Genomic DNA, 12,374 nt, shown 5'->3' on the forward strand with positions numbered 1-12,374 from the left:
GTGTTTGTATTAAAAAATAATTACTATTGTGAATACCATTGTACATTTTTTCCTTTTCTTCTAAATAGAACACACTTTTTTTAAATAAGTTTTTTACGTATAGTGTATTGCATAAATTACACAAAATAATTATCATAGCTTGAAGAATTCACTATCCTGTACTCTTAAAAATGTGTGAGGGCTGGGGTTGTGGCTCAGTGGTAGAGCACTTGCCTTGCACATGTGAGGCACTGGGTTCAATCTTCAGCATCACATAAAATGAATAAGTAAAATTAAGGTATTTGGTTTATTTCTAACTGAAAAATATTTTTTTTAAAAAATGTGGTGTGAATTGGCTCAAACGTTTATCTCTATATTTGTGGCCAGACAGCTGACCATGGGCAAGCATTTTACCCTTTGAGCCTTGAGTTAAAATTTTTTTAATCAACTGTATTGTGTCTACTAGTTCCTTTGTCAAAGATGATTTTCATAGATGCTTTTTTTCTCTCCCTATTTCTTATTATTTACTTACTTAGTTTACTAAATTTCATTGATTGTGTGTTTGAATAAATTCTGTCCTCAATATCAGTTTGGTTCTTTTTCTGTTATTGTAAAATTCTCTGATTTTTTTTCTTTGATTATACCTAATGCTTAATTAACTATCTGACTTGTATAAAAGCATGTTGTCAGAGGTGTTCAATAAATTAAGTCAATTTTTATTACTGTCATACTGTGCTTGATTTGAGATTACAAAGAATACTGAATATTAGCACTTCTGATGACTCTAGTATGACTTTAGTGATGATGGATGTCTCTTTAACATTTGCTTTGACTTTGGATTTCCTTTCAACATTTTTTTTTGGAAGGGGCTGATACTAGGACTTTAACCCATGGGTGGCTTTACCACTGAGCTATACCCCCAGCTCTTTTTTATTTTGAAATAAGGTTTTACTAAGTTACCAAGGGTCTCAAGAGTTGCTGAGTCTGGCCTTGAACTTTCGTTCCTCCTGTCTCAGCCCCCCAAGTCACTGGGATTATAAACTGCTACTGTGCCTGACTGAACTTGCATTTTAAAGGCTTATGTTATGTGTAATTGCAGTATTATTATAGTGGTAGATTATGAGATTGAGTGTTGGACTTTTTTCCTGATGAAATATTAAAAGTAATAACATATCTTTGGTTTACCCCTGTAATATTTGGTGTTTATTCAAACCATTTATATACTTTGTTAAGCTTTTTATCCAGAGCTTTTAAGGATTTTTCCAATTTAAAGTCATACTGATGTTATTTATATGAGTGTAATACAAACCTAGTTTAGGGATTTGGGGTCGGGGATTAAATTAGAGGTCTATTGAAAAAATTAAGAGTTTTCTTCAAAATTTTTGAATCATACTACCATTTATTTTGTAATTATACTATGAAGAATTGGATTTGTTTTCTGATCCCAATGTCTGTAAGTAGTTGTTTATCTACCTCTCTTGTTTATTAATAGGGTCAGATTTTTCAAGCAATCTAAAGTCATTACTGATATTTGCCAGTCTCCAAATAAATAGAAGTGGTTCAGTCTTGATTTCTTTTTAATATAACCAGTTAATTTTCTTCAATATATATGGATGTGAAAAAAGTACTAAAGCTTATAGGTATCTTGGACCTTATTACTACCGAAGAATAATTCTTTGAAATTTTAAAGTATTGACTTTATAAATTGGATTATTTATTGGTCAGTTAATAGCCAGAATTTAAAGCTTCATCATTGGAGTTTCTATGCTTAAATGATCTTTTTTTAAAAGTTTTTTAGGTGGACACAATATCTTTATTTTTAAAAAAATTTTATGTGGTCCTAAGGATTGAACCTAGTGCCTCATGCATGCTAGGCTAGCACTGTACCACTGAGCCACAACCCTAGCCCCTTAAATGACTTTTATTAACTGATAAGTCACAGTAACAGAAGGAATTAATCTTTAAAAAAATTTTGTAGTTGTAGGAGGACAGCATGCTTTTATTTTATTTGTAATTTTTATGTGGTGCTAAGGATTGAACCTAGTGCCTCATACATACGAAGCAAGTGCTCTGCCACTGAGCTACAGACCCAGCCCGAATTAAAAATTTTTCAAAAAATACTTGTTTCTGTAAATTTTGGTTTCTGCTCCTAACTATATAACATTGAATTATAAGAAATATGATGTTTTCTCAGACTACTAAAAAATGAATGTTAACTTTTATAAATTTTTTTACCACCCCTCTTTTTTTTTTTGTGTGTGTGTGTGTGTGGTGTTGGGGATTGAACCCAGGCCCTTATGTATGCTGGGCAAGTTTTCTACCACTGAGCAATATCCCCAGTCCAGTATTCTGTGTATTACTGAATGTCCAATAGGATATTTGTATTTAACATGGTCATTTTCAGACGTTTTTGATGCATTGTTTTTCACTATCAAATTTATGCACTTGTTAACTAAGGTGTGAGGTGAAGTCTCCCTTTGAAAGTCCCCTTTCTACTTGAAGGTTAGAAAGTCAATTTAGAAGCATATTTTATTCCTGATTATGCTAATAGTGTATTTAATTTTACACTTTTTTTGCAGACTAGCAAAGAAGATAAGTTATCAAGTCGTATTCAGAGTATGCTTGGAAACTACGATGAAATGAAGGATTTCATAGGAGACAGATCAATACCGAAGCTTGTTGCAATTCCCAAGCCTACTGTACCACCGACAGCAGATGAAAAATCAAACCCAAATTTCTTTGAACAGAGACATGGAGGCTCTCATCAGAGTAGCAAGTGGACTCCAGTAGGACCTGCACCCAGCACTTCTCAGTCTCAAAAACGGTCCTCAGGCTTACAGAGTGGACATAGTAGCCAGAGGACCAGTGCAGGTAGTAGCAGTGCCACTAATAGTACTGGCCAGAGGCATGACCGTGACTCATATAGCAGTAGCCGGAAAAAAAGCCAGCATGGATCAGAACACTCCAAATCACGATCTTCTAGCCCTGGAAAACCCCAGGCTGTTTCTTCATTAAGCTCTAGTCATTCCAGGTCTCATGGGAATGATCATCATAGCAAGGAACATCAGCGTTCCAAATCACCTAGGGATCCAGATGCCAACTGGGATTCTCCTTCCCGAGTACCTTTTTCAAGTGGGCAGCACTCAAATCAGTCTTTCCCACCTTCGTTGATGTCAAAGTCCAGTTCAATGTTACAGAAACCCACTGCCTATGTGCGGCCCATGGATGGACAGGAGTCCATGGAACCAAAGCTATCCTCTGAGCACTACAGCAGCCAATCCCATGGCAACAGCATGACTGAGCTGAAGCCCAGCAGCAAAGCACATCTTACCAAGCTGAAAATACCTTCCCAACCACTGGATGTAAGTGACATATTTGGAGCTTTGAATATTGTTACTATGTGAAATAATTGACTATGAAATAATGAGTGAACTTGAGTTGTCTTTTTACCTGAGTAGCAAGGAATATATTTAAAGATGGGGATGGAAGTAGGATTAAGGAAAGGCTTATGTGTTGACTCCCAAATGGATCCATAAAGCTATGAGCTTACCCTCTTGGGAACTACAGAAAGTGTCATTTCAAATATTAAGATGTCAAGTCAGTTATAGAATGAAAACATTATCCATTAGTACCTTAGATTTCTTGCTTTTGAGTTTATGGAATATACCCTGTTTTCTTTTGTATTAAAAAAAAAAATCTCTATTTTTTAGTGATAACTCAGGCTGTGGTTCATGGTGGTAAATGGTTGGACTTCTAGGTCCATTGCAGTGGGAATATGTAGTTTGGATGCTATCATTCTGCATACCAAAACATGATGTTTAGAATACTACTACTACTACTGCTACTACTACTACTAATAATAATACCAAAGAAGTGAGTATTCATTATGAAATAGCTGGAATTTTATTTTTATTTATTTATGTATTTATTTTTGTACTAGGGATTGAACTCAGGGGCACTCAACCTCTGAGCCACATCCTCAGCCCTATTTTGTATTTTTATATTTAGAGTTAGTGTCTCACTGAGTGCTTAGTGCCTTGCTTTTGCTGAGGCTGGCTTTGAACCTGTGATCTTCCTGCCTCAGTCTCCCAAGTCGCTGGTTTTATAGGCATGTGCCACCATGCTTGGCTGAAATTTTATTTTTAAAATGTAGTTTTTGTAATAAAAAAATTTAAAAAAATAATGTCAGTAGTCAAAAATCTTAGCTCATAGATCAAAATAGTGGTGGGAAGAGTCAGGGATACATAAAACAGTTTTGAGAACATTTAGTCTTTCCTGTGGCCTTGAGAAAATGAATGTTAGTTTCATTTGTCACCTAATTATTCCTCTTCAGAGAACTGTAAAGTGGTAATTTATTCTTTCTTCAAACAGCATCATCCTTAGAGTTAGACTTAAGTTCAACTCTTTAATTCCTCTTTGTGCCTGAGAGTAAGGCACAAATAATATCTCAGTATTATGATTATTTTGTATATTATTGAGCTTTTAAATTCTGGATAAGCTGCTCACCTAAAAAATTCATTTTAAAAATTTCATTTTAAGAATTATTTAAATTATTTAAAGTATAATAAATACAAAATTTAAAAAATCTTTGAAAAACTATAAAGTTCCCCAGACTATATAGCTAAAATTTTCTAGTGCTTAAAAAATTTGAATTAGGGGGTGGGGATGTGGCTCAAGCGGTAGCGTGCCCACCTGGCATGCATGCAGCCTGGGGTTCGATCCTCAGCACCACATACAAACTAAGATGTTGTGTCTGCTGAAAACTAAAAAACAAAATAAATATTAAAAATTTCTCTCTCTCTTTAAAAAAAAATTTGAATTATGACATTAGTCTAAAGATTCTAAGTATTTTGATTTAAAGTAGTAGGATCATAAATATTTCTTTTTTTTTTAAAGACAGAAAGAGAGAGAATTTTTTAATATTTTATTTTTAGTTATCGGCAGACACAACATCTTTGTTTGTATGAGGTACTGAGGATCGAACCCGGGCTGCACGCATGTCAGGTGAGCGCGCTATTGCTTTAGCCACATCCCCAGCCCTCATAAATATTTCTTTAAATTTTATGTAATGTCTAATGATTTAAAATCTGCAGTAAATACTAAAAGTCTAGTAATATATTACTTCAAATCTAATTTTTTTTTTTTCCTTCTGAAGGCATCAGCTTCTGGTGATGTGAGCTGTGTGGATGAAATTCTTAAAGTAAGTTTTTTTTTTTTTTTTAATCATTTAATTCTTTTACGTGATTATGATATTCTTCCCCCCTCTACTTCCTTCTACCTAGGTTTCACCAAGGATCAGAAGGAACAGATTGCTTATATGTGTAACTTGATTATGTCCATCATAAATACTTGACTCTATTCTGCTTATACTTAGGTTCTCAATCACATGGTTTGTTTTCTGTTTTCCTTCAAAGAGTTGGCTTTGTTTTTCAGTAAAACAAATTATATTCTCAGTCTGCCTTGAAAAGATGAAGAAGAAACCAAATATAGCTACATTTTCTCAGGGTTATTATCAGTTAATAATTTGAAATGTTAAAAAAACTCAATATTTTTATCAATCAGGCCATTCACATGTTGAAAATAGCTTGCTTTGTAATTCATCTGAACATACTTGTCAAATCCTTTGATAAAAAGCATCTTCTGAGTACTGTACATTGTAAATGTTTGCTGAATAAATTTAAAATCTGCACATGACCAAATAAAATACATTTTTTGGTTGGAAAAAGAAATTCTGTTGAATTAAGTAAGTGACAATGACTGTTTTTTGCTCATAGGAGAAAACTGTCAGTCACATGTTACTAGTATTTTTTGTTTTTTATTTTTTGCATTTTACTGTGGATACTTTGGAGACTGCCTGTGTTGGTTGTTCCTACCATCTTCTCTCCCATTTCTTCTTTTAGTTATTATAATCTCCCAAGTTGTCATTTTTTTCTTTCATCCAAAGACTTAAATTAAGTTCTTATTTTCTTTTTTTTCCTTTTTTTTATTTATTTTTTTTTTCTTTTTCTTTTTTTTTTCTTTTTTTTTTATTTTTTTTTCTCTTTTTTTTTCTTTTTCTTTTTCTTTTTCTTTTTTTTAAGTTCTTATTTTCTTTACCCTCTTCTTTCCTTGACTTCTGTTATACTTAATTATTTAAATTTCCCGTTCATCTTCCTTCCCTTTCTTTATCTGCCTTTTAGGAAGCCTTGTATCTTTTCTTATCTTCTAAGTATGGATGCATTCTTCTAGACTCTTCTCTTCCTGCACTTTTACCTACCTTTTCTAACATCCTTGGCTTCGTTAGACAGCTATTCAGTCTTTCTTTCCTGCTTTGGTCGTCTTTGGGTTTTGATTTATGTCCTTTAATTACTTCTTGACAGGGCTACATTTTAATTTCTCTTTGCTGCTTCAGTCTCAAAATGTCTAAACTTGTACTTATGGACTTCCCTAGATTCTTTCATGCTTCTACATGTAGAATCCTGGTTATCTCTAGCTTCTTCCTTTCTTTAAATTTAATCCCAAAACTAGGTATAGACTTTGAAATTTCCTTGAACATACCCATTCCTTTCCTTCTGTTTCTGCCACCTTGAGCTTCAGTAATTGGTAACATTCTCACACTCTCATCTATTTATCTGTCTTCTGCATTGCTTCCAGATTCTTTACTTCATTTCCTGGTCTTTATAATTTATTTTTTTTTCCTTAGAATTTTCATTGGTTCTGAAAGACTCATAGAAATAATTATGTTCAAACTTAACATTCCAGGCCTTCCATGGGCTAGTCCTAACCTCTCCTAGTACTAATGAAGTACTTTTGACAAACTGGTTTCCCTAAATCAAACTTTCTTGCTCTTTTACTTCCTTAAAGTAAGCCTTTTTTGGAATGTGCTTCTCCTTCTTCCTCGTTAGTATATAGATCCTCTTTTTCCTTAGAATCCCTATGAAATCCTTCTTCCTACTAGATCAGACCACAGTAATAACTCTTTCCTTTGAATCTTAACATTTTTTTTCCAGTGTCTCAACAATGCATGGAATTTTAATACCTGGAGATTTTTTTTGTATCTAATTATTTCTTTGATGTTACTGATCAATATTTATTCTACATTTTACATATATGGGGCTTGCCACATGGCCCTGTGTGTAATAGGTGCTTAGTCACTTGATGATAGTTAAATAGGTTTCAATAGGGAGTGTTTTAGTAATTGAGATACTAAATGCCAATGCTAAAAACCTGAGGGACATGAATTTGTTTCCCCTTCCCTGTCTTCGGTGTGCAAGGAACTTCAGGTTCAAGTTTCCTTCATATTTTTTATTTCCACTTGATTTGTATGAATCTCATTATGAACTTAAGGAAAAATTTTATTCTAGAAGTATGTGTATTTATTGGAAAAAAATTGAGGTTTTAATTCAAAGCATGCTAATTTACTACCTATTATGTGTCAAGCACTGGAGATACAGTGGTTATAATGATAGTTGTACCTTTTGAGCTGACATTCTAGAGCTGGATGTAGGAAATAATAAGCATCGTAAAAACATAAAAAAAAATTATGTGCAGGTGACTTTTTAAGAGGTTCAAGTAGACACTGTATCATACCCTTGTCTCTTCCCCCTTCTTGTCATTCTTCTGTGCAAGGGCAGCCAGGGTTAACTGTCCTTTCATACATTTTTTAAAATGTATAAACATTTACATAGGATTATGATTTGTGTTTGTCACTAACAGTATACTGTGGACTTCATTTCATATCAGTGGTTAAATCTCTCATTTTAGTGTCTGCTTGGTATTTCATTGTGTGGATGTTGGCTAATCTATCTAGTCACTTTGGATACGTATATTTAACAATCTCTCTTTTAAGTGTGGGGCCTAGAAATTTTTATCTTTATACAACTATGGTTACAGCTTAGCTGTTGGATAAATTCTTAAGTATTATTGTACTACCTTTAATTTACCTGATGACTTACTTTGAACTAAATGCCAGAAATAAAACACTCCTTTCTTATTTAAGTTTGATATTTCTCTCCCACTTGCTTCTCTAACATACTAATTGTGATCTAATCTAAACCCCACTTGGACATATTTGGCATGATTAGAGAGAAAGCAGTGAATGAAATCAGACTTAGGGTCTTGCGTGTCTGTTTTCCTCCTCATGTGCTTTTGAAATCTCCCTTCTGATTTTCTCACCTGACCAAATTTTCCTATCAGCACATGGGCTCTGTAGTCAAGCTTCCTAAGGAGTAATTCTGTGTCCATTACTTACTAAGTGTGTAACCTTGAATAAGCAACCTTTGTGCTTTAGTGTCATCCTAAATAGAGATAGGATAATAATGGTATCTACCTCATAATGGCTTTGTGAGTATTAAATGAGTAACAGATATGTAAAACACTTAGCACAGTGTCTGGTCCCTTAAAGGTACACAATAAATATTAGCTGTTTTTCTTATCATTATCCTCTTCCTCCCATTCCCACAACAAACTCTTATTTAGTAGTGTTTTATTATGTGCCTTGTATTTGATTACAGGCTGCTTTCTATTGAGATTTCATCATCATAACTGTAAACTCCTTGAAGCCAGGGAGAATTTATTACTTACCTTCATATTATTAGCCTCATAGTGACTTGCACACAGTTGTGCTTCATTAGTACTTATTGACTAAATATGTATAATTTTGGAGGAGCATTCATGAAACCAGTATGTATAAGTACAAATCTGGTTTTTTAGCTGTATAGGTTTTTATCCTTGATCTGGTTGAAAACAAACTGTAATAATTACGTTTCAGGAGATGACGCATTCATGGCCTCCCCCTCTAACGGCTATTCATACACCATGCAAAACAGAACCTTCCAAATTTCCTTTTCCAACTAAGGTAAGTAAATAAAGTATATCTTTGATAATGTAAGAAAAGCATAAGTGGCTCAATTAAAGTTATATGAGTTCACAATTGTCATTCTCACTCTAGTGGGAGATAGTAAATAAGTGACTAAATAGGTAAGTTCAGATAGTGACAATTTGCCATAGAGAAATTTCAACATGGTAATGGAATTGAGATCATTTGAATTGAAAGGTACTTAAGAAAACTTAGTAGATAATATGAGGGAAAAAACTTAAAAGGCATCAATATCTATTGCAAACTATTGTGGTATTATAGGCCACAGGTGATAAGGGCTTCTCAAACTGTTGACTGAGGAGCCCTTTTCCATAGAACATAGCAAGTATACTTACATATATGGAAAAAGGTCCTCGGGCTGGGGCTGTGTCTGCGTGAGCCACTTGGTTCAATTCTCAGCACCACATATAAATAAATAAATAAAATAAAGGTCTGTCAGCAATTAAAAACAAAACTAAAAAAACTTTTTTAAAAAATGGTCCTCAAACAACAATTCCAAGCCCATCTAAAACTAGATTAATTTTTAACATTAATTTATGCTTACACAAATAATATAAAAATACATTCAATATGTGAAAAATTTGACCAAGACCTATAATAATAGTCTTTCCCCCATTCTTGCCCCTTCATCTCATCAGTGCAAGTCTTTTTAATAAGCATTTACCTACATATATTTATTTGTATGTAATCATTACATATAGCTATTTTATCATTTATTTCTATATTGTTTTTATATCATTAGTCAGCAATAGTCTTGAAGACCTTTTTTATATCATTAGACAGTCAGCAATAGTCTTGAAGACCTTTCCATGTTATTACATGTAGAGGTGTTTTATTTCTTTTAACTCAGAGAGAGAGAGAGAGAGAGAGAGAGAGAGAGAGAGGTAGAGGGAGGGAGGGGGGGAGGGAGAGGGAGGGGGAGGGGGAGGGAGTGTGTGTGTGTGTGTATCCTAGTTTGATATTTAAGTTTTTACCAAGTTTTCATTGCTGTAAACATTTATTTAGTGGGTATCTCTGTTCATGCCTTCTTGTTTGCATATACATCTATTTAGGGCAGAAAATAAGCAGTAGATGGTTAAGTATTAGAGTACATATTCACCATGTATTCTTTTAAGTCTCCATAGTTATATTACTTTGTAGGATTTCTGTTAGTCAATACTCCTGCTTGCATTATCTCATAAAGGTATACCATTATTTGATACTACTGAACACCAATCTTGAGAGCTTGTTTGGAGGTTCTATCAGGGGAGCACAGCTACTCATATGCCCTTGACTAAAGAACCATCTTCTTTTATCCGAGAAGGTTGGTCCTCTTTCACCAAGTGCCTAGCATTCAGAGGGATGCACATGGAGCGGTCAGCCGAATCAATCCTGGTAATCAATGGGGTGAGATGTCACAGCTAGATCATTCTCACATTCAAACACCAATCTTTTTGAGTGAAAAATTTCATCCCACTAGCTAGATTAGTAGTGAAGTTCATCATCATTGCATTTTTGCATTCATTTATTTTCTTTGTAAGTTTCCTTATTCCTATTGCCATTTTTTAAAAATTATTTTTTTTAGTTGTCAATGGACCTTTATTTATTTATATATGGTGCTGAGAACTGAACCCAGTGCCTCACATATTCTAGGCAAGTGCTCTTTCACTGAGTTACAACCCCAGCCCACCATCCTACTGCCATTTTTGTTGAATCATTTTTGGTACTTGAGGATTTAATCCAGGGAGATTTTACCACTGAACTCCAGTCCTTAATCTTTTTGATTTTTATTTTAAGATAGGGTCTCACTAAATTGTTTGGAGCCTTGCTAAATTGAAGAGACTGGCCTTGAACTTTACATCCTCCTGTCTCAGCCTTCTGAGCTATAATTTTAAATATATCTCCCAGTTCTCCCAGTTAGATTTTTTAAAAAATATTTATTTTTAGTTATAGTTGAACAAAATACCTTTATTTTATTTATTTTATTCTTTCCCTGGGATCATAAATGTACGCTTTTATTTTCCTTTTAATGTGGTTTTAGTTTGCTTTTTATGTTTATCTTTAACCCAAATAATTTTTAGAAATGATGTCAGAGATAAAATATTTGTCTACACAAGTGCCTTACCACTTGTTTATTTTGTAAATCAGCTTTATTTACATATACAGAACGCACTATTTTTTTACTGTACAGTATGAGTTTTGATATATGATGCCGGTATAACCATCACCCTAACCCAGAATCAAGAGCATTTCCGTCATTCCCAAGTTCCTTCATGTTCCTTTGTAGTCTGCCTCACCATCAGGACCCTTTATAATTACTGATCTGTATAATCACTGATAAATGAGTTGATTTTTTTCTAGGCTTCATAGAATAGGAGTCTACGTAGATTCTACTGGTTACTTTTTTTGTTGTCGTTTTTGGGTTTGGTGTGCGTGTGTTCGCGCGTAGGAAACAGAACCCAGAATCTATGCTTTCAAAGCACAGATTCTATCATTGAGCTATACCACAGCTCTCTTCCCTATTCTTTAATGTATCAGTAGTTTTTCCTTTTTGTTTCCAATTAGTATTCTATTGTAAGAAATACCATTTTTTTTTTAATCCTTTGTTGATGAATGTGTGGGTTAAGGCTATTAAGAATAAAGCATCGGGCTGGGGATGTGGCTCAAGTGGTAGCGCGCTCTCCTGGCGTGCTTTCAACCCAGGTTCGATCCTCAGCACTACATACAAACAAAGATGTTGTGTCTGCCGAAAACTAAAAATTAAATATTAAAATTCATTCTCTCTCTCTCTCTCTCTCTCTCAAAAAAAAAAATCACTTAAAAAAAAAGAATAAAGCATCACTCAGCGTGGTGGCCCCTACTTGGGAGGCTGAGGTAGGAAGATTGCAAGTCTGAGGCCAGCCTGGGCAACTTAATGAGACCCTGTCTCTAAATAAGAAATGGTGGGGGGGGGGGGGTTGTGGCGCAGTGGTAGAGTGCTTGCCTAGTATGTGTGGGGCACTGGCTTAATATCTCAGGATATAAATAAATATAAATAAATAAAATAAATCAAGGGGGGGAAATAAATAAATAGATAAATAAATAATCAGAAATAAAAAGAGCCAGGAATGTAGCTCAGTGATAGAGCACCCTTGGTTTCAATCCCTAGTGTGTGTGTGTGTGTGTGTGTGTGTGTGTGTGTGTGTCTCTTTCTTTTTTTTTCTCTCTCTCTCACACAGCATCTGTAAATATTGATTTATATAGTCTTTATGTTTTCATTCTCTTGGGTAAATACTGGATCATATAATAGAAAATAGAACTGCTGAGTCATACAGTAAGTGCATGTTAAATTTATAACCGAAAACTATTTTCCAATTGGGCTGGGGATATAGCTCAGTTGGTAGAGTGCTTGCCTCATATGTACAAGGCCCTTTATTTTAAAAATAAAAAAAATTATTTTTATGTGGTGCTGAGGATTGATCCCCAGCACCAACCCCCGCCTCCCCCCCCAAAGAAAACTATTTTCCAGAGTGGTTGTGCCACACTCCTTTCTTATACATCCCTACCTCCCAGCAGTATA

General features: G+C 34.3%; 1 protein-coding gene across 4 annotated transcripts in view; it reads left to right on the forward strand.

Annotated features, from left to right (window-relative positions):
• The window catches only part of Aff4 (ALF transcription elongation factor 4), a 90,217-nt gene that overhangs the window by 28,944 nt on the left and 48,899 nt on the right, over window positions 1-12,374 (forward strand). For 3 of the 4 annotated variants that reach the window (XM_077801746.1, XM_077801745.1, XM_026400112.2), the window contains 3 exons: window positions 2,559-3,341; window positions 5,135-5,179; window positions 8,729-8,815. In XM_077801746.1, coding sequence (XP_077657872.1) covers window positions 2,559-3,341; window positions 5,135-5,179; window positions 8,729-8,815 — 915 coding nt within the window. The remainder of the gene's footprint in view (window positions 1-2,558; window positions 3,342-5,134; window positions 5,180-8,728; window positions 8,816-12,374) is intronic. The other variant, XM_026400114.2, reaches the window with a different exon arrangement.

This window comes from Urocitellus parryii, chromosome 1, assembly GCF_045843805.1.
Source record: "Urocitellus parryii isolate mUroPar1 chromosome 1, mUroPar1.hap1, whole genome shotgun sequence".
In the NCBI taxonomy this organism is placed as follows: domain Eukaryota; kingdom Metazoa; phylum Chordata; class Mammalia; order Rodentia; family Sciuridae; genus Urocitellus; species Urocitellus parryii.